Raw genomic sequence first — 26007 nt, 5'->3', positions numbered from 1 at the left:
AAGGAGCTAATTATGTCTCTTCCCTTTTTACTCTCTCCGACCAGCATATAATCTGCTTTTCCAGGGTCTGCCTGTAGTATATACTTCTTTCCAGCCCCTCCACCAACCCCTCCTCCAGCAGGGGGGAGGGGGAGATCTAGCAGGCAACAAGCTCCAGGTGGCTTTCTCAAGCACTTCACTGCCAAAAAAATAAAATAAAATCCTCCGCTAGAAAACAAGTTCTTTTTTTTTTTTTTTTTTTTTTCTTTCTTTCTTTCTTTCTTTCTGTCTTTCTTTCTTTCTTTCCTTGGAGGGGGGGGGCGAAGGGGGAAGGTAGCCTCCCTGGAGGGGATTGGTTCAGCCCGTAAGACAGGGAAATTAGTAAGGCATGAGTCTCCAAGCCATGCTGGTGGTCAGCACTCCGAGGAGAAGAACGCTTTAGGAGCAATTAGCAGCGAGCTGAAGGCGGCGGCGGCTGCTGCTGCCGCTGCCGCCCGGAGGAAGCCAGGGCAGCTCCTGAGGCTCCCTCCGCAGCAGGCACTGCTCGCTCCAACTGCAAAAGGGTTTCAGATGTCCCACCGCTGCTTGACCCCCTGCAAATAAGGGTTGACCACCAGAGGCACATCCCACCTCTGACTTGTAATCGCTGACATTTAGGCTACAGCTTCCAACCTGTTTACAACCAAAGGGGGAGGGAAGGGAAGGGAAAAGGAAAGGGAAGGGAAGGGAAGGGAAGGGAGGGAGACAAGTTGGGATTTTTCCCTCTCTTTCTTTCTTTCTCTCTCTGGATTTTTTTTTTTTTTTAATACTGTTCTGGAGAATTCAAAGCAAAACAAAGAAACTGCCTCCTCTGGGGTTGTCAGTGAGAAAGGACGAGTTGTGCAACTGGTTTGGGATTTGCAAAAAGGCAAGGGGGTGGGGATCAGAAGAAGGTGCAAAGCCACAAAGTGTGAGTGCGAGTGTGTGTGTAAAGGGGTGTGTGTGAAAAATCCCTTCCAGCACCCCTTTCTGCTGGTTATTATTTATTTTTGTTGTTGTTGTTGTTCACTTTGCTGTCATCTATTTTTCAGACCTTTCTGCATCTAAGATGGTGAAGAAAGGAGTGAGGAAGAGAACAAAATAACTACTGGGAAGTCTCAAACCAGGTTGGGGAGTGTGTGTGTATGTGGTGGGGGGGGGGTGGGGAGGGGAAGAGAAAAAGGAAAGAGGATTAACCACAGCAACCCCCCCAAAAAAAACCAACAGCTCTTTTTTCTGAGGGAGGACTCGAAGGATTAAAAGGCAGCAACTTCTGAGGCGATTTGTCCCCTGAGTTATGGATGTTGGTGCACTTACTTCAGGCCAGATCAGAGCTCAGAGGGATCTAACCAGAAGCAGCAACCACCGGCTCTCCACTTGCTTTTTACCAGGTTTTACCCTTCCAGTATGTTTCTTTTGATAAGACATTTTCCAGCGCCCAGAGTTTCAGTACAATGTGCAAATGGATACTGACAAATGGTGCCTCAGCCTTTTCCCACCTGCCTTGTTGCTGCTTGCTGCTGCTCTTCTTGGTGTCTTCTGTGCCTGTCACCTGCCATGACCTCGGCCAGGACATGCTGTCCCCGGAGGCCACCAACTCTTCTTCTTCATCATCCTCCTCCTTCCCCTCGTCCTTCTCCTCTCCTTCCAGTGCGGGGAGACACGTGCGGAGCTACAATCACCTCCAAGGCGACGTGCGCAAGAGGAAGCTCTACTCTTACAACAAGTACTTTCTCAAGATCGAGAAGAACGGCAAGGTCAGCGGCACCAAGAAGGAGAACTGCCCCTTCAGTAAGTACGGCTCCGACTTCGGACGCCGGCTCCCCCGGCCGCGGCTCCCCCGAACCCGGCACCCGAGCCCCCGGCTGGGAAAGGGCCGGGGAGGGGGCTCTGGGCGGAGGTGGGGTGGGCTCTGCCGGGACCCCGCTGCCCGCCCGCCTCTGCCTCGCTCTCCGGCAGGCATTTGCTTTGCAAATGGCTTCGCCGAGCACCGCTCGCTCCGCTGCCTGGCAGAAGAGCAAATTAGAAAAGATTTGCAAAGGATGTGGCGCGGAGCGTGTGGGGGAGCGAAGGTTGGGGGGGAGAGAAGAGGGAGACGACATTGTCTCCCGCATCTGAAAATAATTATCCCCTGTCATTAACGCGCCTCGACGAGAACGCTATATTAAAACAATGCACCCATCTCCCCCCGTGCACACACGCTCTTCGCTTTCCGAGCCCCAGCGCGGCTGCCTGCCCCGCGCCCCCCTTCCCCGATCCCGGGGAAGGGGCTTTTCCTCCCGCCGCCGCTCCGCTGGCACCCGCGCTGCGCTCGGGTTCGCGGCAGCCTCGGTGCTGCTCCGCGCCCCATTGTAAACATCTGGGGCTGGACTCGCGCAGACCTCACACACATTTCATTGTCTTTTTCTTTTTTTTTTTTTTTCTTGAAGAAATGATTTCAAAGTAAAAGCCGTATGGCTGTTTCCATGGCTGTACTTTCTAGCTTTTCTGTGGTACTAATGAGGCTTTTAGTAATAGCGTGCTTCTGGTAATGTATTTCTGGCTGTCAGTGCTAGAAATGTAACATTTATTCGGTTTTCTTGCCTGTGCAGTCTCAAACTGAAGCAATTGTAGTAAATCACAATATATTGCATTGTAACTCTTAAGTGACTGCATCCCACTATAGTGCTGCAAAAGTAAGCTCTGTTATGCAAGTGTTGGAGTAAGCACTATGACTTGTTCCGCTGGTGGAGAACTGCTCCTTGGTTCTTGGGTTGTTTTTCATAAATACAGAAAAACCTGAGGATAAATCTCCCGTTAATTTAAAACAACTTAAAGTGACTTAAGTAGCTCCCCTGTTAGCTAATGTGTAAAGTATGGAATATTTCAGCAGGTTGCCCTGCTGTATGATAGGCATTACTGTTAATTCCACTGTATTTCTATTAAATACCCATAATACAGGCGTACAAGCAGGGAGGAGAGAGCTGATGTATCATGTCACTGTTTCACTTGCTCCACCTGGCACATTCATACTCTGTCATATGCTTAGTGTTTGTAAAGGCTTTAGATATCAAGGCAGCCAAATCTTACCACTTCCCTTTTATATTTCATAGGAAGCCAAATTCTTGAAAGAAAGATCTATGATGAAGGTTTCACTTCAATGGGTGCTTGTGGAACTAGGTCCTAGCCCTGTATTTCTTTGATAACTTGTATTTGCAGAGGATAGTGTGATTCCCCTCAAACTGGATTCTGCAAACATTGTGTGCATCACTGAAAACACAGAGCCATGCTGTGTAGAATATTCCTGCAGCACAGTCTGTAACGGGCCAAATTGACAACAGTATATTCAGAGAAGTAAATGCTCATCTGAGCAGCCCCACTTAGCCTGCAGAATTATTTACCGAGTAAAGTTGCACACATGCATGAGTTTCTGAAGAAGAGGTATCATAATCTGCATGAGTTTCTGAAGAAGAGGTAGCATAATCTGCAATGTACATATACATCTTTCTACTCTTGATCTATGTGCATGAACAACTCCCTGTAACTCTGGGATGTGATTCCTTTTTCCTAGAGTTCTAGACAGTGTACCAGAAAGAGAACAGGCATTCTGGGTGATATCCTGGCTATTCTTCACAACTGCAGAATATCTACATAAGGGGTGAAGAATGTTGTGTTTTGTTTTGTTATGTTTTCATATAAATGCAAACCAATGGTTGTGTTACACATAGATGTATCCTGTCTTTCAAGTTTACAAGTAGCGAAGAAAAGACTCCCATCGTCCTAGGGCATGTAACTCGCTGACCCCACAGTGTGATACAACAACATCTTTAAACACAAGATTACACTTTAGCTAGCAGAAGACAAGTCAAACAGTTATATCTTCCTCTAACACGCACTATAACTTGCAGTGTGAAATTGTGTTTTCTGCACATAAGCTGAGACCATTCATGTAGACATTTACCATGCCTTAATTTCAAGGGTGTCTGTAGCAAAATGTTGCAAGTGATTCACAAAATCTGTGCTTTTCATCACTTCCATGTAGCTGTGTAATCAGAGTGCTGCCATAATCTCTAGCTGGGCTGATTCCATGCAAATATGTAGTATCATTAAGATAGTCTAAAATGTGTAATTACATGTGAACAAATTTCTGCCATGCATAAGGGGATAGCCAGCCAACACACTAAGTTGTAGCCTGTTTAATGTTAAAGGCTATTTAGTCTTTAATAGAAGTTCCTCCTTCAAAATCACGCTTTCCTAAACAAATAACAGTTACTATTGACACACAAGACTTTGTTTGAAATCTAATTTGGAGGCTAATTTTCTTTTTCTCATATGCTAATGTTTAAAGTCCATTTACGCTGCAGTAAAGCCTTATCTGTAGGTCTCTAAGATCATGATATGTTGTGTAATTAGACAACAGCTTTCATGGCTGACTGCCAATTAAGTACTGTCAAGTAAGAAGAACAGTTAGAGAAAGTCAGAATAAACATTCAGAAAATAGAACTTAGTCCCCAGCCTTTAAAATGGCTCAAACAGCATCCTTAGATTTGCTCTATAAATATTGTGTAAAGTGCACTAAATAAAAGTTTACTTTGGCAGATGTTTTCCGACTTGATTGCTTGGAACTTTTCCATCAGCCTTTCTCTACCTACAGGGTAATGGGAACAGAGGTGGCTTCTGAACACACTGTCAGGAAGCTAGGAGAACTTGCAACATTTAGGAGAAATGGAGTGTGTGTATCTCCAGATAAAAGCAGGATGCTTTTTAGGTCTGGTTTTATTGTTCCTTGCAACTGGAGTTTTGTTCTCAAAGAGTAACATTTTAGTGATAGTTTGTCCCTCATGTCCCTCAGCACCACAGCTGTGAAATCCCTTTCCTTGGTAGGATCATTTGTGTATATGAACAAGGACAGCTGCGCTGCTTTCTGGAGTCTTAAGTATTTTTTTTTTGGGGGGGGGGGGGGGGAACACCTCTAAAGTGTAATTTAAAAAAGTAAATTGCTGTAACTTGACATCTGGGATGACCAACAATAGCTTTAGCCATATGTAAACTTGGAGAGAACTGCATGGTGCAGATTCTGACCTGATTTGCACCTAGAAAGCTTTCTTGAAGATGGTGAATATTTGGGTTTAATGGTCGTCATGCACTAGGCTTCATGATATAATATGGTCGTCATGCACTGGGCTGCATGATACTTGTGATAAACTGCATCCAGGAAATTTGAACATATTATTGAGTGTTATATTATTTTTAATCGACTTTTAAGGCAACCATAAATAGTGCTAAGAAGCACATGGGCTTCAAATTTACAGCACAGATTGTAGTAGGTGAAGAGTGGTAACACAATAAGCAATGGTTAACTAGCAGCAGCTAACATGCAGTCCGTAGTGGGAGTTCTGCCTGAGCGAGGATTACAGGGTAAAGCTGTTATTCAGGTAGATATTTAGGGAGTGTAGTCCATGTCATTGAGACTGCCCATTAGAGGGAAGAATTACTAGATCGATTCCTGCGAGTTTTGGACCAAGCAGTGCTATGCAAAACCTACGGTAGATGGCGGCACAGACACTGTCTGGTGTCACCTCTGCTCAAAGTAGGTAGACAAGGGGCTGGGTCCTCAGCTCTGTGGACTAATTTGGCTCAAGCAAAGCTAAAGGGTCTTACACCAGGTGGGAGGCTATTAAATGGCCTTCTGAGCATCCGAAGTGGATTAATCCAAACAGTGCAAAAGCACTGCAGTTGCAGAACAAGTGTTTTCACTGAGAGAGCTAGCAAGAAATAATTAGCTACTGCTCACAAGCTAACCTACTCCAGGCTTTTCCCCTGAGTATGCAATTATCTTTTATGAATGGCTTTAGTATCTCCTGAAGTCCTTGGCAGTCTTTCATTTTGCTATAGTCAGTGTGGGATTAGATTAGCAATATAATGAATAATAGCAAGACAGTTTCAAGGCTTGCTCTGTAGGCCAAAAGATTGTAGACAATGACTAATTGCTAGAAATGCTGAACATTGCTAATGAGGATTTTAAGTGTATGCATGACATGTAAATACAGGTTTATAGTATATATTGGATTGTGTACACACACATCAAAAGTGTTCCGATTAAGTATACTCAGTTTGATACTCTTTCTTTTTTTTTTTTTTTTAGTATACCTCAAAGCTTTGTTGGTACATTAATCTCAGATGTACAGTTCAAAACAGATTAGAATACTTGGTAAAATACATTCTTTTGCTTCTGGACATGGTTAAGCTAGCTGTTTGGGTTTATCAATTCCTCACAAGCTGGTGTTTGTAAATTAATGTGAGGACTTTTCTCTATTTTTCTAAAGACTAATTAGTAGTCATATGTGTTTTGTTGTTTTACTCTATAAGAGATATTTTATTTTGTTACCAATTAAAATGGTTTAAAATAAGAAATAATGCTGTCTCAGTGAAGTAAGTTAGTAAGTTGAATCTTGTTTTTCTTTTTCTTTAATATGAAATTTGTGTTTTTATGGAGATGACTTCTCACTCCAGGTTTCTTTTTTTTTTTTTTTTTTTTTTTCCCTGCAGAACTCAGTTACATAATTTATAACCAGCAGGGTACAACCATAGGCACTTAGGATTTATGAATGTGGAAAGAATTGTACTATTTAATGTCTACATGACACTCTCCTGTTATCCTTACTGCATTTCTGCCTTGTGGACCCTCCATGCTGATACTGTAGCCCTGTCATAAATCTGTTCAAAATATACAGTTGTAAGAAGTCTTTTTGTCTTCATAAATCTAACTTATAACCTCTTGGGGAGAAAAATAAATAAATAAATGAACAGTTGGGGCAATTAAAAGTTTGTCCTTAAAACCTCAGAAGAGTGAGAGAAAGATGCATACAGGCTCAGAGATGCCATACTGCTGATTTAATGGGATGATTCTCAGGTATGGCTCAGTCAAAACTTCCCTTGAAGATGGTGTTAGTTGAGTGAGTGCTATAGAATCTGCTTACACTTTTGAAACATCTTGGATGCATTCACTCATAGCATAAAATCCTCTGTTTTGAAATAAAGATGACTTTCATATGTCTTTGAGCTGTGTGTGTGAAGAGGGGTCTTTTCACTTCAAATGGGAGTTCAGTCAGATTCTGCAATAGGGGAGTTTTCATTTCTTCCACAGAGCCTCTCATTCCAGAAAAGGAAAAAACATCCTATTAGCAAAACTTGTTAACCTGTGTGTCTTAAGTTAAAAACAGTGGGTATTTATATGAACATAGAGCTACATCTCCTCTCATGGAGGTTTCCAGACCTTTCCTCTAATCGAGTAATAAAATCACATTGGTAAGGTTCTTAATGGGAAAAAAAAAAAAAAAAAAAAAAAAAAAAAAAACCAGTATTGCATTTTTATTCATAAGCCTGATATTTGGATGGTAGCAATAGTGTCAACAAATAATTCAGTCAGCTTGGACTTGTTCTAATGCTTCCTTCATGTCTTGTTTTTGTTTGTTTTCTCAGTTTTCTGAAGTTTTCTGAATCAAGGTCTTAGAGTTCTTTCCTTCCCAAAACAGCACTGAGTTGACATTTCAGTTTGTACATTGTGGTACCATTTCTTGCAGCTGCCATAAGACACTGAACTGTCTTATCCTAATATTCTGTGGTTTATCATGTAGTGACTTCTGACACTTTGAATAGCATAAATAGTTTGAAGGTTTATCAGCATTGTCAACTTGATGAGACTCTATGGAAGTAAGCTTTGCTTACTTCGGGCTAAGGAAAGCTAAATATCAGATCAGAAATGGAGGATGCATTTGAGTAATATGACCACATATAAGTGTCTTGGTTACTATGTAGGTAGAAATATACTAGTCTCATTGCATGTATTTATTATTATTAATAATAATAATAATAAAATCCTTCCTGTACTTCAACAAATTATTTTGATGCAATACTTTCATATCTTGCAGCCTTTCATTGTTCAGATACCTTGAACACAAAGAACTAATAATGGTACTTGTAAGCATAAGTTTTGTGACTTGAAAAGATCCTTTCCTCTCTGTATTAATTGTTTTTGTTGCTAGAGCCAATTTGTTGTAAAACATTTCTTACTACATAGTAAATGGGAGACAGGAAACACTGTTACATGAAGTTTTGAAAATCCAGCACAGGAAAGCTCTCTGTTTTTATGAAGAAAATGAATATCTTCAAGGGAAGGTGTATGAGGAAAAAAAAAAAATCAGTTATATTTTAAGCACTGGATAGATATTAAATCATTAGCTAAATGCATTATTAAAACTGGTTGTGCTACTTCATATGTACAGTGCAACAAATGGAAATTGCAGGGGAATTAAATGGTTGCAAGTAAGCCTGGTCACACGCTAAATAATAGCTTTAAAGGCACTCTTTGCTTTTAAATTGGGTTACTTGTGTTCTTTCTTTGAACATTCAGTTCTAATTGCAACAGTAAATCAAAGAATACACTCAAAGTAGATTCCCATGTAAGGTGGACAACTGGACAGTGCCTTTTTACTGCTACTAACACGTGCATCCAATTACTGGGTTGATATACCCACAGTGTCAGCTGTAAAGCATTCCCATATTTTATAGTTAGCCTAAAGAATTATTAGCCTGTCCCCTTTCACATTTACCTCTAAATAATCTGTCAGTAGTGTATATCTTCTACAGTTAAAGAGGAATTTTCACACGCATTGAGGCTGACTTTCAAGAAAAAGGAAATGTTTAAATTACACCAAAAAGTTTCATTCCTTCCACCCCAACCCCCCTTCTGCAATTTCTGATATTGTGCAAGAGAGGAAAAGGCTACAGATACGATAAACATGAGTGCTCATAAATTTTATATAAAAATAAAGATCAGATCTTTCATAAACCTTGATATAGTAAAGCAATATGATGCCTGTTCCTTTCATGGTCGAAAACATGTGAAAGACAAAGCTGGTTGTTTTTTTCAGTTCCTGATTCCTCCTACATAGGGAGCAGAGGTGAAAACGGGGGACCTGACGGGTCTAGTTTTTCTTCCTTCTTCTGCTACTGATAGTAGAGATTCAAAACATAGCATAGAAATAAAGGGAATGTAAATTTTCTTTCAGGTTCCTAATGCACATCTGTGCAAGCTGCAGTCAGTGTATGTGGGAGTTTGGGAGGGGACACTAAAGCATTTTGGAAGTATTCAGGATACTCTTTAGTTGCAATTAAGTTGTGGTGCTAAGTGGAGGTTGGGAATAAATCATTGATACCGTGCCAGCATTAGAGGAAGGGGAAGGGAAATGTGATGAGTGCCAGAGCAACACTAGAAAGGATGACAAGAAAGAAATAGGGGTACCGTATGTTACACGTGGGAGACAGGAACGTGGCCTACCCATTCTGGCAGTAGTGAAGCCATTGAATTTCCCCATTTTATCTCACTGCATCATCAGTGTTCTCACTTCCTGAACCTATGAACCTGCAAATTCATCAAGGTACCTATTGAATTTTTTTAAAAGTGTGCAATCAATGTTGAGTTATCAAATCTCCCCACTCCTACCCCCACTTCCTTTGTATCTTCTCTAACCCTGTTCTGTTGATATGATTTGGTATGTGCTCTGGCATTCTCTTCTTCAGATTATCTTCTTCAAGAGGATTAGCAGTATGCGTTATTCCTAGTGTCAAAATAAGTGTTGACTACTTGCAAGCAGAAAGGTGATCATACTTGGCCCTTGGGAGTAAGAAAAGCAGCCACAAACAAACCTGTGTTAAAGAAGAAAAAAACTGGGGTTTTGGTTTGTTTGTTTTTCATTTTTTTTGCTATGCTAGTTTTTCACTAACCACTGAATTTGGTATGAGAAACATACGCCTGAAGGGCATCGATATATCCTTAGACTTTTAAGTGTTTTAATTTGGGGGGAAAGGAACAGGTTATTTTTTATGACTATATGTTTACTGTTATCAAGTATATCATCTTTTGTAAACTTATCTTTAAGATTTAAAGTAGTTACATAGTTACAAGCTCATACATCCAATAACTGTTTGTTACTACAGTGACAATAGGAATATATGCTCTGTGAAAGAACACAGGATGACTGTATTTAACAGGAAGTAGGTTTTATAAGACTATAGTTTTAGTGCCACATTTTCAAAACTTTTTAACATTATAGGAGATGCTAAGCCTCCTGATATTCACTGCAACTGTCTTTGACTTCAACAGAACAAGGTTTGTTCACTGTGTATTTCCCAGATAATCATTTTTTTTTATGGATTTCCAGGAGGGGGGTAGACATTAAAAAGGGTAAAACATGTTGATCTGGAAGTACCTCTCCCACCCATGTGAAGAATATAAAACCTTTGGCAACTTTAACCTTAGTTAATATCACTGTGTCCTTCTCCCCTTTCTCAAGAAAAGCAATGTGGTAGACATGGCCCATATCTTGATGACAGGACACCTTTCCTTTGTCAAAACGCTATTGCTAGTAACCACAATGCAGAGATTAATTGTGTGTTCAGTGAGAATTCATAGCTCCAAAACTAATGGTAACATGAAAAGAAACAGCAGAAAGAGACTGAGTGTCTGAGCTGAGTGGTGGCCACTTGTTACTAGTATGCTTCAAGGTCTGTATCTGGATGTTCACCTGGCTTTTCAGAAGCTGAAATGATAATTTCCTCCTGGAAGAGATACACGTAGTTTTGCTACTATCCTTACTGGGTGTCTGGGGCAGAAATAGATAATTTGGTCAAGGGACTCAACCATGTGTAAATTGGAGTAGAATGTTCATACAAATTGAGTTTCACTAGGTGTTCTGAGGTACAAACAGACACCCTAAACATTCCAAGCTCTTCAACTAGCAGTTTATCTGCTCCTGACAGAAATATCTGGGAAAGTGAGCAACATGTAACTAATAGAAGGAAATGATCATTTCAGGCTTTATCCTTACACGTGAAGATACTGGATGAAGGCACATACTGTGCAAGTATGCAAACTGTTATGAATAGAAACATTTATTGTCATGTCTATTCCTTTTCATTTACAGAACAGCATCACCTCTGCTTCCAATAACTCATGAGCTCACACAAACAATAGCTCACTTCTTAGGGCAATGCACTGTTTAAATTGCTTAAGGAGCCATAACAAAATTTACCAAAGTTAGCAGTGGGAGCTGCAAATCATGCCCTTTCTGTGCCCCAGAATGGACTCAATTCAAGCAATTTTGCTGCTTCTCTTCAATTTTGTTTTGTGGCCAGCCACAGTCATAGGCCAAGGAAGATGGAGGGAGATGGTGAAATCATGCAGACTAGCAATCTACCAATCCTGGCAATGACAATGTTTCCTATAGTCAAAACACTGTGGGAGATAGTGCAGGATAGGGAAAGGGGAACAATACTAACAAGAATCTCTTCTCCAAGTACTATGTGGAGAAATGTGCCATTTCTCTCACAGTTTCACATGTGCAAAGCACTTTGAGGGTGGGAATTGCAACCAAACTATGTACATTTCATGGGAGTTAGTAGTACTTTTTGGTACTTTATTTTCTCTTATTCCATAAACCAGTCAAGAACAGTGATTGCCGATTGCTTCAAAACTGGAGAAACTTGTGTATTAAGGAGCTACAAGATTGAACCCAGTGATGTTGCTAAAAACATTGCTAAAAACATTTTAAGATCATTATAGACATACATGTAGAAAGATTGCTACTAGTAACACAAGTGTAAAATACCTCATTATAAGAGGTTTGAGATGAGGAAATTCATTACAGGTGGATGATATACTTTACAGAACAGCTACTACTTGAAGGTTGCAAATAAACTGGCTGGAAGAAAAGGTCCAGCACCAGCATTCTTTGAGGAATCAAATTTTCATGCAAAATTTAGAAACATTCTTTGATGGAATTTTCAATCATAACAAGGCTGAAAAGCATATGGACTGGAATAATGACATGGTTAATGACACTAAAGGTTCTTCATCCTTCAGCACAAGAGATGAAGATAGCCAGGGCATAAGGGGATCTGGGAGACTTTACTGATTTCTCCATGCTCCCCTAGCTGATAGCCAAACAAGACAGAGGAGGAATCTGTTCACTTCAAAGGGAAAGGGAAGAAGACTGAACAAGGATAGTCTACAGGAAGTAAAACTTGAGTTTGTGAAGTGTCATACAGTGTTTATTAGCTATTATGAAATATCAGGTCCTGTATATGATTTTTGTCCATTGTACCCCCAAATTTATACATGTATTTGTTTCTAGTCTCTCTTTGGCTCCTTGCTGTTTATAAAACCAAGGTAGTAATGCTTCTTCCATGAGCAAGGGTGTTATGAAAACACATTATTTATGAAACACACCTGTAACATGGTGATGAATGCCAGGGAAAAGAAAAAAAAAAAAAAAAAAGCCCACCAGGAAGGTAATGATTCTCTTTTTACAGAAATGTTTGTGTATAACGAATAGGAAGGGCAGTTTTGTCCTCTTTATGGAAGGGAAAGAATAAGCTACTTCTTAGCTCCAGCAGACTTACGTGTTTGTCCTTTGATCAGCAAAAACTTAAGCTTCCACTGGAAAAGAAACATTCCATAGCTTCTCTTGAAAGCACTGTCAAGGTTACTCAACAAACTTGTTGTATAGTGTAATAGAAAAGTTAATGGCAAAATAGCTTCTGAAAATACATGGGTGTAGACACAAATTGGATCTGCCCCTCTGTCATGCTGAGCTGAGATCTAGTTGTGCTGCATGACCATTGTGATCTTAAGGGATATCAACCTTGATGTTATTTTAAAGGTCTAAATATTAGGATGTTTCAGCTCAAGGATCTATATGATTTCCATGATTAAACAGTTAAAATAGTGATTTATTTCACTTTCTTCTTTTTACTGTTCAGCCTACCAGTCAAAGAAATTTAAGCATGATTTCTGCCTAATAATTTTCGTATTTGGTCCTATTATGCAGTTTTGGCACTGCCTTAGTTTCTCTGAAATGTTGCCTATGTTTTGGAGTAAAGCTACAAGATTTTTATTATTATTATTGTTTTATTTCTTTTCCTATCTTTCTTTTTATTATAGATATCTCCTCTTTGGTTTCACACGCATTATTCTTTCAGTTTAATTTATTACAGTTACTTTTACATGTCACAACTTCTCTTTGAAATGACAGCCATCCAAGTTAAAGTCTTTTCAACTCTAGTGAAAACACATATAATGAGGCTGACACTTGGCTCATGTGGTATTAATCTGGTCTCTTGGTCATTTCTTCTGTGTCTCCTGCTGCAGTCTGCTCTGAAAAAGACATATCTGCAGCTGGGGAGTACATAAGATTAACTTCCGCCTCTCTGTGGCTTCTTGCCTCAGACCACACACCAAATAATTCCTCAAAGCATTATCCAGATTTGCTCAAAATTCACCATGCTTGCTTTATTCCTTCAGTTCTGCCACACATGCATTTGTGGACTTGCTTGCAGCTGATTCTGCTTATGAAACAGGAAATATTTTGCAAAGATGAGGATTTGGGGACAAACACTATTGTAAAATATCCATAATACTTTTTCTGTGGAACTTTTTCCTTTTAGGTTTTGCTGGTTTTATTAATGTACACAGTAGATCAGAAAGGTCAGCAAAATGTAACCTTTTTGGTTTTCAACAGTACTCAGGGCATAACAAACCCTATCTAGTCATCCAATACTAACTAAATTATAATAAGTGCTGTGTCCAAAATGAAATAAATAAATAAGGCAAATAATAGTGCTTATATTGAGAAAGATCTTTAGTGTTGTCTGATCTATTAAATTCAGTAATGTTGTTAAAAAAAAAAAAAAAAAAAAAAAGAGTTGTTGATGGGGGAAATGTTACCTCTCTTGTCCAGGGACCTCTAAATCTTAATCACCATTTAAAATCCTTGAAAATGGAGAAACAGATGTAAGGGATATGTGTATTTGTGCTCAAACACCAATGCAGACTCAAAAAGTATCTGTAATGATGAGAAGGAAAAACAATACCTGAAAACATCTCACTGCTTTCTGTTGCCTTGTGGTCAGTACAAGAAGTTATAGCTGAGGTTACCAGACATTTCTCATTAAGTCCTTACAAGGAAGGGAACATATTTTTCGTGTTTGAGTAAACTCCAGTCTGACATATTTTAATATTAATGTTGTTGACTTTTTATCTAAGTACCTTGTGCTAGTAGTTTCAGAATCTTTCTTTCTCCCAGTTCATGAGATCTAATCATTTTCAGATATAGTTTACTGTAAGACCACCAGCCACATCAGACTTTCTGTTTCTCACGGTAGTCAAATATAAACATATACATGACCTTTTTGTTTATAGATGTGTTTTGTGTCCCAAGCTACGGCTGTTCTATGTGCAAAACTACTGTTGTACACTCAGACACTACTGAAAATACAAAAGTAGATCGCATGATGATGCAACTAATATACTTCATAAGATTAAGTTTCCAAAGAATCTGTAAAGGCCCTAACTATTAATGAACTAATTTTCTATTTATTCTACTAATTTTCACATCTAATCCTCTAGTACCTATTGCTGTAAGAACTTCCAAGAGCTTGCTCGATCAAGTTTATGATGTAAGATCTCTCACATTGTGAAACATCTTGTGAATAAATAGAAATCTGTATTATTTCATTATTTGGACATGTGAGATTAATGCCTCCAGATGGACCATAGCATATGCTTTACCCAAGCAGAGAATGACAAATGTTAGAAACTTTTAGATATCTAATAATAATCTTTGAGTTTAGTCAGTTAAAGAACTTATCTCATTCTCTTGTTCCAATAAATATCTTGCTAATAAATTCTAGTTAACATGAACTTGTAGCAGCAGAGTTTCTTGGTTTGTGATTTTATTATTATTATTATTATTTTCTTTTTATTCCTCATCCAAATAGTAGATTTGTTTTCTGGTTTTGAAGGAGAGCTTATACTCACAAGTCATATGTCACAAGCCACTAAAAGTGTCAAAATCTTACAGCAGGCCCTTGGTGGCTTGTTAATCTCTCCCTTTTTTTTCCCCCTTAGTTTTAAAGGAAACAGACTAATTCACTTAAATATAATGAGAGACATGCCTGCTATAGCCTATGTTTTAAAAAGTGTCAGCCCAAGCAAGATCTGTCTTATTTCTTCACCCTTTTTCTTGGATCTAACAATTAAACACAAAGTTGAAAAATACAGGTTTTTAAGGCAGAGCTATTTAATATGTCAAATGAGAAATAGAAGTCTTTTTCATAACAGAAAAATATGCAAGTGTTAGGGTGGAGAAGTTTTTCTTCTTTGGGCCCATCCTTCCAAATAGTCGTCAGCAACATGCAAAAGATAAAACTCTATAGGGAGACCAGATGTATGTCTAACCTCTTGCCCCCCTTTTTCTAATTGGCTTCCATTAGGAACAAAAAGTTAAAATACCTCTAAACAAAAATAATGATATGGCATGGTGAACTTTTCAACTGCTTAAGAACTTTTCATAAAATTGTAGTATTACAAAGTCCTGTTTTAGGCCAAAAGACTCTTCTACTGTAGTGATATTTCTATACTTGGACCAATAGCTCCATGTTTACTTTTGAAAAGTAAGGGCCAGAAGCTCCATGAGTTGCAACAAAAATGAAAGTAACAAGTAGTAAAATTCTTACTTGTTAAAGAAAATCTACAAATACCATGCTTTAGAACTTAGGCTTCCTGTCCAGTGTTGGGCTTTTTCATTCCATAGACATTACCTAGCCAAATCTTGAAATGTAGCTATGTTATTTCCTCTTTTCATAGAGACAGAAACTGAGACAGGATGTTTAAAGACTTGGATTTTTTCTATTTTAATTTTATTCAAGCTTATTCCATGCTAAATAATGGACTGATAATTCTACTCTGTTCCTTATTTTGTGTTCACAACAAAAGGGATAATGTTCATGTTCTTAATAGAAATGGGATTTAAAGGGTAAAGTGTAATTGTTCAGTTTGTATTGCAGCGTATGTCTCCAACATACATGTATACATATGAAAGATTACATGATGACTTTGATGCTAGTTAAATATATAGAAAGTAGAAAAAATGTTTAGAGAAGGGATTGAAAACAGATAAACAATTCTGTCTAATGATAGAGATATTGTAAGGTAGCTTCTCTTGCTAAGTATACCTTTTCCCCTAGATGGCAAAACTGAAAATATTTGAAAACAAATTGACCTTAATGGGTAAAGCTAGGAGCTGTTGGTAATCCATAAACTGTCCTTTGGAAGATCTGGGTTTGGGAACTTATTCTGTTTTACAATGAAAAATAAATATTTTAAGTATTGATAAGTATTCACTACTGAAAACAGCTGAAAGCTGATAACAGTCTGTCCTTCCAGGAGAGCAGAGTCTGAAAGCCAGCATTTTGCATATGGATTCCAAAACCATAATTTTAATTGCTTCTTTCTCATGTTGTTGAACTTTACAGAGGAGTTAGTGTTGAAGAGATTTAACTGAAGAAATGGTATTCATCCAGGAACAAAAGAAACTTGCCTACAGAAAGGCAGGAGGAACTGGTCTGATATTTTAAAAAATGAAGAGACTATTGGAAGCAGGGATTCAGGGATTTGAGTGGTTAATTGCAAAGACACAGAAACCTAAGGCTGTGGGCGGCATCTACTAGAAGTAGAGAAGTCCTCCAGCAATTTGTTATAATTGCTTTGCTGGAGTTTACTACATCTCTTCAGCTCATGTGAGCATTCCATACCTTCCATCATGCAAAATCACCCAGAAATCACCCAATTTAACTTTACTGGCTTAAAAGAAAGATATTATCTAAAGCAAGTGTGTCCAGTGGAATGTTTGGAGATCAACGAAGCTCCATCTAGGATTGGTGACAAGCAGCTGGAGACAGGAGGTTTTTCTGCCAGTGCAGGATAGAATGTTTTCACTCCTACTGAAATCAGCGATACTGGAATTTCTGGATTTCTCAACACCTGAAATCAAAAAGTGTCTAGTGACACTGAGATCAGACTTCATCAAGGCATAGACAGGAAGGATTTTATAGTAGAGGTTTTCATTACTTTGAAATATCCAGTATTGACACTGAGAGAGATAGGACATGCAATCACATCAAGACTGACTTCATTATTCATACCAGAGAACCAGGATGCTTTAGAATGAAAAAAAGTAAAAGGAGTCCTAACAGGAGTGTCATTCGATAAAAAATCACCAAAATCATTTAGACTTTCAACAAAGAGGATGGAGTTTTGACCCTGTACCTAAATGCAGCAGTCCAGGATCTCAGTTATGCATTCCTCTTATTTTCTTCAAATAGACAATTCAAAATAACCAATTTTTTCACACCGGGATTTCAATTTCTATCAAGAGTATCATTTCAGCACCTTATAAAAGTAATAGTACCACCTTAGAACCTAGTCCAGGAGAAAATACCAAGAGATTTTATGGATTGTGCCAATCCTGGAAAAGGTTACAGATGTCGATTTTGCGGAAGGCTGAAGTAGCCAAAGGAGAAGGTCATTTGTGGGATAAAAGGGAAAAGGAAATTAAAACAGAATTCTTTGTTCTTCAAGCTGCAGAATAACCAGTGGGGAAGCAGAAGCACTCTGAAATTGCATGATAAACTCCTCATCTTTTTTTGTGCCCTGCATCTACCTTAGAAGCTCTGTCTTTTATTTTTCTGCATAAACTTCAAAGCTAAAACACTAATATTGGAACTGTTCTTACTGGATAGCTTCAGCAGACAGTTTCTGTGAAAAAGCAGTCTGTGAATGGTATCAGAAAAGTATTTGCTACCCCTCCAGAACACTAACACATTCGCAAGATGGGCACTTCCAGGTGGTTTCTCCGACTTACCAACATCAAGGTTTTGTCAGTTTGAGAGATGTAGGTAGGCAAGGAGTAGTTATGTGGCTCTTGGCCTAGAAAAGGAAGTCCTGCAAAGACATGTAATATGTAACCAGTAAGTTTACGGTACCAGAAAAAAAAAAAAAAAAAAAAAAAAATCTGTACTCATCTTTCTCTGGCATCCTTTTTACATCAGCTTTTGGTGGAACACTTTAAAAGTGGTTGAACAGGCCAGTGTTCCAGTATCAAGTTTCAGCCAGCATTGCTGCATGGCTTTTGATGACTGAGGATTCTACTGCATGCACAGCCTTACCATGGGCATTTGTTACACTTGGTCAGTGTGTATCTATTAATTAAAAACTTGTAAAGGCACAAGACTTAAAAAAAAAAAAAAAAACCTCTTGGGAATTCTACTGTGGTTCCTGTTATCACTAGTACTTGCCATATAAATTTGTTCAGAATCTTCCTAAGTTCAATTAATAACATATAGGTTCTTCTCATCATACTCTTTAATTAAAGGCTGTTGCACGATCTCACTGCTTTACATGTTACAATTAGTTCTTATTTTCAGTCAGGATACATTCATAGTCAGTGCTACTCCTCCTACTCTTGAAGGAAGGCAGGTTCCTTCACTGCCTCTTCTTCTCTAAAGCTCACTGTAAAGCTCACCACCACAATGTATATACAGGGAGCTGATATGCAATCTTTTTTTTTCCTCTGCTAAACTTAATAAATCAAGTTCATTGCTAAAAAGAGCCCAGTGTGCTGAGAAATACCCTCACTATTTTCCTGCTGGTCCTGGCCATGAAGTACTGTAGCTAAATCCACATGGATAAGCCATGCATCTTAGTGGATCATGTTAATTCATGCGTTGTACCCTGAAAGCATATCTGCCTTGCTTTCCAAGTTTAGTATCTTTACTAAGGCAGCTTAGTTTGAAGTGTTTCTTTTCTGGACTACAAAGAACCAACCTGGATGGTTCTGTGTAGACATGCCTTTTTCTTGTAGGATAATGCTTTCATTTTCCTGTCTTGTAGAACTGCTTCTAGGTGACTGGTCTTAAACCAAAATTGCATGCCATGTCCCAGGCCAGGTTCTGTCCTCAGTGCTCAGGACTCACACTATTAATTTCTCAATGCCAGAGGAAATGAGTAGTAATCCTAGTATTCTAATTTTAGTAGAATTCTAATATTGCCAAAACTAACAAACCCCCCAAACAGACCTTACACCTGTCACATGGCAAATGCCACTCTCTGCCCAATAAATAAAAGAAATGTAAGAATAGAAATGGAGCTAGCTTACAATATATTTAACAGTACAAATTTTTGGAAATTTTGAAGTCCTCCATTAAGAGTGATGATAAGAATAGAGCTGATACAGGTGAAGATGAATTGAAGCAATTTATCACATAGTGTTTTATTCTCAATGATTTGGCACATAAGGCTTCTTTTTAAATTTAGAAGTGGGGAATTGGTTTATGGGTTTTTTAGGGGAGGAACTCATTTTTCCCACTTTCTGAAAGATGTTGAAAAGCCAAAGTATTTACCATTCAGAGTGAATATGAAAGATTGAAACAGACTCTCCTATAAAATCAAAGTCCAGAATAATATCAGTTTATATTAAACACAACATTTTATGGAAATTAATTTAAAATATATTTTTTAAACTGCCAAAAATTGAAATTTATTTTTGCTGTAGTGAGTTTAAATTGGAAACATTTTTTTTTTCTTTTTAAAAGTATAATAAAAATTATGATAAGTTTTAGAAAGTTAAATTGAAAATCTTGTTGAAACCCATTATTTCTATGGGAAAATAAAATGAATGAAAAGTCATACTTTCAAATGAACTAATGGTTGGTCATAAAACTTCTATATATACTTCAGAATATATACTTCTATATATGGCTTCAGAATAAGAAAGGAATTGGAGAGTAAATATGAGAAAAAAAGAAAAAAAAAAAAGATGAGAAGAGAGTTCTAATATTCTTTTCAAATAATCAGACTCATCACTAGAATTAAGCTAAGCACAAAGAGTGATTAAATTATGTTTTGCACTGGCTTTTGTCCAAGTCCTGACACCAGGCAAGCAATCTGATTGCCCATTAAATGTCTTAGATGATGTCTGAGGCTCAAGGTACTGATTTCTGTACAACTGAAGGAATAGAGATTTCCTGCCAGTCCTTAGGTAACTTTTGTCCCTAAGAGGTATTGAATCATTGAATTAGAAATGCAAGAGGACTAGGGGGCATAGCGCTAATAATGGGACCTAATACTGTGCACAGAACTCTTAGTTTCCATGCAGAAACCTGTCCACAGGTTATCATCTTTTTTCTTTTTTTTTTTTTTATACATGGAGAAGTGTAGAAGCAAGGCTGTATCTTTACTTCCTTGGCTTCATTCCATTTTATTTATCAATGGTCTTAAGGCAAACATTAAGAAATATGCTTGTTTTCTCCTCCTGACATTTTTCTGGAGCAGCAAGACAACTGCCATAAGTTCTGGATACGGCTCAAGCTGACGAACCAGGATGTTTTTCATGAAGTTGTATCTTTTATAGAAAATACATATTTGTGTTTAGAAAAGCACGTTAGTAAACAGTGTGCTTTATGTGGCTGTGTATTTGCACTGAATATAATTCACAGTGGTCTCTTACTTCCATGTTGAGGAGGGATGAGGACAATGTGCTTTTTTTTTTTTTTTAATCTTGTGACAGAGTTTTTCACAATAGCATTTCCTGAAATATTTAGGTATAATTTCACTTGTTCCTGACATTCTAAGTTAGATATATCAACCAAGGCTACTCTTAGCACTTCCTTGATGCATCAAGATGTCATAGAAGATGTGTGGACTGTTGCATCTGATGTATGGAGATAATGGGCACCACGTGATTATTTTTTTTCCTGTTTTCTTTTTCTTCTACTATCTGTATGTCTGGCTTTAATCAGTGACTTCTCTGTGAAATGTTACAATTGGGCCTGAACAAGCTTTTTGCTCTTCCCTGATATGGAACTGTGGATTATAGGTGAAACTGCATTAAGAGGCTACAGAGGTTAATTATTCCTGAAAGTTTCCAGTACCATACACATCAGTTGACACACTCAGCACACTACATAAACAATCTGGGAGAAGTTATCAGAGCTGCAGTTGCCCATCCCCTGCTCTATCTGCTTTAATTTTGAAGATTTCACACATGGTAGTGTATTTTGGATTGATTAATTTATTCATTCATCTAAGATGGTTGATCAGCATCATATACCATGTACGGTATTTCTTTCACATATACAAGGAAAAAGATTCCTACTTATCCTCAAAATATGTAATATCTAAAGTCTTTCTTTCCATCTAAAAGCTCTCCTTTATCTTGAAGTACCTAATCTTTCTTCTTCTTAATAATAGTTTGAAGTAATATAGGTAGACACCTGCATACATTGTGGTTGCCAATAATTTTTGAGGTTCTGTAATCACATCTAGCTAGTTTAAAACTTTTTTTTTTTCCTCTGTTGTCCCATGAAAATTTCATATAGACCCAGAAGCTGGCTTTCATTGGGAAAACTGATTAAACAAAAGTGTTGTCAAGATCATAGTGTAAACATACTGATAAAAGTTGCTCTTTTAAACAGAATCCTTGCAGGTGTTCAGTTAAAAACAGAAATCATAAGGTTTTTAAACAAAAAGCAATCCTCGGAACACTATCGTCTCATTTAAGATTATTTTGTTTCAACCCAAACTCTGTGAAATCAAGTAGCTCCTATGTAAAACAGAGAAACGAATGTACAAGTACCTGCTTCCCTCCATCTCTTATTATGATGTTTTCTTACATTCTAACACCATATTCTTTAATCTTTTTGTAGAAAAGAGGCAGCTTTATGCTTTGGAGTATGCAGGAACAAGTTGAGGAAGGGTTGGAAGGTCAGCGAGGGAGCTTAAAGTGTGGCAATTCACTTCTGTCTCACCTCATTCCTGCTTCTTCAGAGCAGCAGAGCAATAATCTTTTAAATCTGTTTGATATGGCTCATATGCTTGAAGCAACTTGGACACTGTTTGCATAGGAGCTGTCTTGAATTTGCCTATATGAGATCACAGCTAAAAAAAAAGATCATAGGACACTCAAGGAATTCTCCAGGTTGCTAGATTTAATTACCAGAATTTCAAAGGAATTCTTTTGTACCAAAAATAATTGGATCATCATTTTTTTTAAGTGGATTAGATACAAAAATATGAGGTAAAACAGCCATTACATTGAGATATGATGTGGGACATTTTTAGCTGTCAAAATGTGCTTAGAAATGTATAACAAATGCCAGCATGATACTGTGAATTGTGAAAAAGATAAGACACAAGTTCTGCTGTTTGCTGTTCCCAGTAAATGTCTACTTTTGTTTAGACATTATTAGTACAAAAACTAAGATAAGACTGTGATTTGCCAAATGTTGAATTGTACTGTCCAACTTGGTTTTTGAATTAAAATACACATAAGCCAAAAATTACGTTTATATCATCTAGTGTGTTGTGTAACAAAAAAGTGTTAGGTAGCACAGTTAATGAAATTATTAAATTTTGGCAGTGGTGTTAAATTGAGTTTATATTCAATGTTGCTTTGAGGGAGAGAGGGTGGAAGGAAAGTTAAATTCTAGTTCATATTAATTGAAGAGACTAAGCTGTTGTTGATATAATAAAGTCTGTAAACAACAATTAGGTGCTATCTGATAGCTGTTTTTTCTAAAAACAACTTTAGAACAGAATAGTCGAAAGTGAAGTTTTTATTCCATGTAAACAATAATCTGTGTCACCAGCTGCTTTTTTGTACAGGTGAGATGTTGATGGTATTAGGAGCACTGTGCACTGAGAAAAGGGTCTTTTAGCCCATAATGCAAGTCGAAATATAACAAGCTAAATATTCAGTGGAATAAGGAGTTAACATACCTCACTATCTTCTGTCAAATAAAACACTGGATATCAAAATTAGTATGGCCTTTTCCATTGTTTTGTAAAGTAGACAGCAAGTACAATTTAAAGGATCTAATTTTTTATATCAAAACACTATTGTGGTCACTTGGATAATTTTCTTGAGCATAAATATCACTTGAATGGAGGAGCCTTCAGGATCGGCTTTGGTCTCCTTGCAAGTTGCCAAGGCAGTTTTTGCACACCCCAGCTTTTATGAGTTATGTTTGTTGTTTATTTTTCCATTATCACGATGACCATTCATATGTTTCATAAATAGTATTTTGATTAAGAGTGTGGCAAACAAGCTCCATTCGTCCCTTGTTTGGTTTGACACCATTCATGGATGCTAACACTTAATTAGTCATTGTCCAATCCAAGGAATTTGAGTAGCTCATTGCTTTTCTTTGTTTATTCCATCCCATCAGTAGTGCAAGATGTATCTTGAAACAGAATGTGATGTGAAATGTCCATGTTGAAAAATTACTCATTATGGGTAACAGAAGTTAAGCCATTGCACCATTCTGAAACTCATGTTGATTGTGAAATGATAGACAACACTCCTCTAAATTACGTATCAGAAAAATAGAGAGATGATTTGAAACCATAGCTAGTAATATCTCTGAGGCTTAAAGGTGAAATTAAACTGTCATCAAGAAGAAAAAAAAAAAAAAGAAAAGAAACTAGATCAAAATTTGAAAATATAATGTATTTAAGTCCATTTCAAATAAAGCTGTCTGAAAATCAACAACTGTAGTTGTAAAGGGCTTGTGCAACCGTTGTGATGTCAGTCTAGATGTACAACGCCCATTCTTCTATTAGCTTTCTAGTTTGGGTTTCACTGAATAAAATTGTTCAAAGAAAGTTCAAGTTTTAGAAAGATTTCCACATAGACAAAAATACCAGCCCTGTTCCCTTTTGAATGATTTGTATAAACATTTGCAACAACTCAATCCTGAAATGTTCATTAAACTCAAGGTCTGCTAAGCTTCACAGTTTTGGGATTTACTGGGAATGTTTCCAGTTGTTGCATTTTAGGTAAAAAAAATAAATAAATAAAATCCCCTTTTATTTAGCATATTTTGCTGTATCAATAAGCAAGGAGGCGGGTAAAGACACTGTAAGGCACCACTTTGTTTGGGTCAGCTCAAGGCAAACCTTTACTGCTTATATTTGTATGATATCTTTCCCTTTATCTGTATTTTAAATTAAAATAAATTTAAAATCTTTGATGCTAGAAGCAAAACCTTTGAGTATCTCCTGATAGTGTCCAAATGTGCATAGTTTTTCACACATTCAAACATTTATAGCTGCTGTTGAGAAAGTTATGCCAAATAACTTAATTCTGCCCATATATATGAGGAAAAAAAAAAAAAAAAAAAAAAAAAAAGAGACAGGGCCCAGAACAATAAGATAAGACATGAGAGATCTGGTTATTTAAAATTATAAACAAAAATGTCATTGTTGACGTACATCTCATGAGTATTTTCTTAGCAGAATTATCTGTATAAGATGATTAGGACTGACTGACTGCCTAGCTGTAGGAGAGTATTAGGTGACTTGTAGTTTTATGGGTGGAGTAGTGAAAGCATGAGTATCAAAGTGTGTGTGTGTGTGTGCATGAGTACATAAAAAGAACAGATTAAATAATAAATATTATCTTGTTATCTTACTCAAGGTAGCTTTCTGCAAAACAATTTTATTATTATTTTTATCATTTATCATTTTTAATCATTTGGCTTGTTATCTAGCTGCTTGGTCTTGTTCTTGTGGCTGCAGTTGTTTTGCCTAGACAAACACATACATGAATATACATTGAAGGGGATTTGGAAGAAGGATTTATAGTAATTTACATAAGTTAGCCACATGGAAAAAAAAAAAAAAGGCATTCCTATTAGAAACTTGGCCTCGGCTACTGTCTGTCTAAGCACTGTTCAGTCTAAAGAATGGCAGTGGAGCCTACTATTACAAAGTACAGGGAATCATCAAAGGTAATAAAATTGAGATCAGACCAAAGCAGCATCTGGGAGTGAAGTTTTAAGTAGCAGACAGGAATGTGTACTAATTATTGGATTGTTAATATGTTGCATGTGTTGCTTGAGTAGAGATGGTGTGACTAAGGGGGCAGGCAGTAGCAGAGCCAGTAGCCCTGGATTTTATCCATCACAGATTCTGTATTAAATCTCCAGCTGCTTTATAACTTTCCTAATACAGCATATTCCCATGCAAAACCTGTCTGTCCAACTGAGCACACCACTTCTTCCAGATGTCACCAAATTTATGTAACAGCCTTGGACCATTTGGCTTCCTGCTAAACTGGATTGAAAGCTTAGAAGAGACAGCTGGACAATGTTTCACTGCTACTAAAATATTTGCATTGTATACTTCAGACACTCAAGTTCATCAACATGCTTTGATGGTTTCTTTCCTATATATACAGGAGGAACATTTAGTTGAGATGATATTGCAGCTTTGCCTTCAAACATAGCATTCCAAGATGTCTTTTATCCTTACTTTTTTTTACAAGATTGCTCTTGATTATGTTATTCCTTTTTAAAGATCAGGAGGCTGTAGAGAAAGTATTATTTTCTTTTCTGTCAAAGGTTTGCCAAAGAAATAAGGAGCAAATACACTTCACCAGCCAAAAAAAAAAAAACTTCCAAGTTCCAACATTACAGCAACATAGAACATAGGTTAATCAATTTTCTAGAAAGACAGGAAGCAATAAAAGTCCTGTAGTGCTTTGCATGTGATGTCCCAGGATAATGTAATCAGCTTACATGTCTGCAGAAGAAATAGTCTTGAATATTAGCTGGAGTAATAGTGCAATTAGTGAAGCCACCATTTTTTCTCTATGAAGTCTTCCAAATTTCAGGTTTTTGCCTTCAATGACTGTTTAAAATGTAGAAAGTTCACCTGTTATCATCACTGCTGTTTGTATCATTCTCAGTTTATGTTCTGTTCTGATCCCAAACAGATTTTGGGATCTGGCTGTCTGTTATCAACAAAAAATCATAGGATTATACTAGATATAAAGGGAATTTCTCTCTCACACCTAGAAGCTTTATGAAGCCCTTATGAAACTTTACATTTCTTGTGTTAGTCTGTATGTTATGTTCATGTTAGGGAAACACTTCAATGCTTTTTCAGTTGTAAGAAATGGAAATTGTCTACCAGGTGTTTTTGTGGGATGCAGGTTCAAATTCTTCGTGGAGAGTCTGCCATTAGCAGGCTGTAGTTTTCTGTCCATGATGAAAAGTTTTGGTTCTAGTGAGCAAAAAATAGAGAGACAATGGAAATTCCATGGAAATGGAATTGCATTTGTGATTTGATCA

General features: G+C 37.5%; 1 protein-coding gene across 2 annotated transcripts in view; it reads left to right on the top strand.

Moving 5' to 3' along the window:
* Positions 1-396: 396 nt before the first annotated feature.
* Positions 397-26007, top strand: part of FGF10 (fibroblast growth factor 10) — a 65269-nt gene continuing 39658 nt past the window's right edge. Inside the window, exons 1-3 of one of the 2 annotated variants that reach the window (XM_084503220.1) lie at positions 397-618; positions 1050-1124; positions 1225-1788. In XM_084503220.1, the coding sequence (XP_084359346.1) occupies positions 1452-1788 (337 nt within the window). In that variant the 5' untranslated portion in view covers positions 397-618; positions 1050-1124; positions 1225-1451. The other variant, XM_084503221.1, reaches the window with a different exon arrangement.

Source organism: Aythya ferina, assembly GCF_964211825.1.
Source record: "Aythya ferina genome assembly, chromosome: Z".
NCBI classification, from domain to species: Eukaryota; Metazoa; Chordata; class Aves; order Anseriformes; family Anatidae; genus Aythya; species Aythya ferina.
Note: the sequence above shows the minus strand (reverse complement) of the source record. Positions and strands in the feature narration are given on the sequence as shown.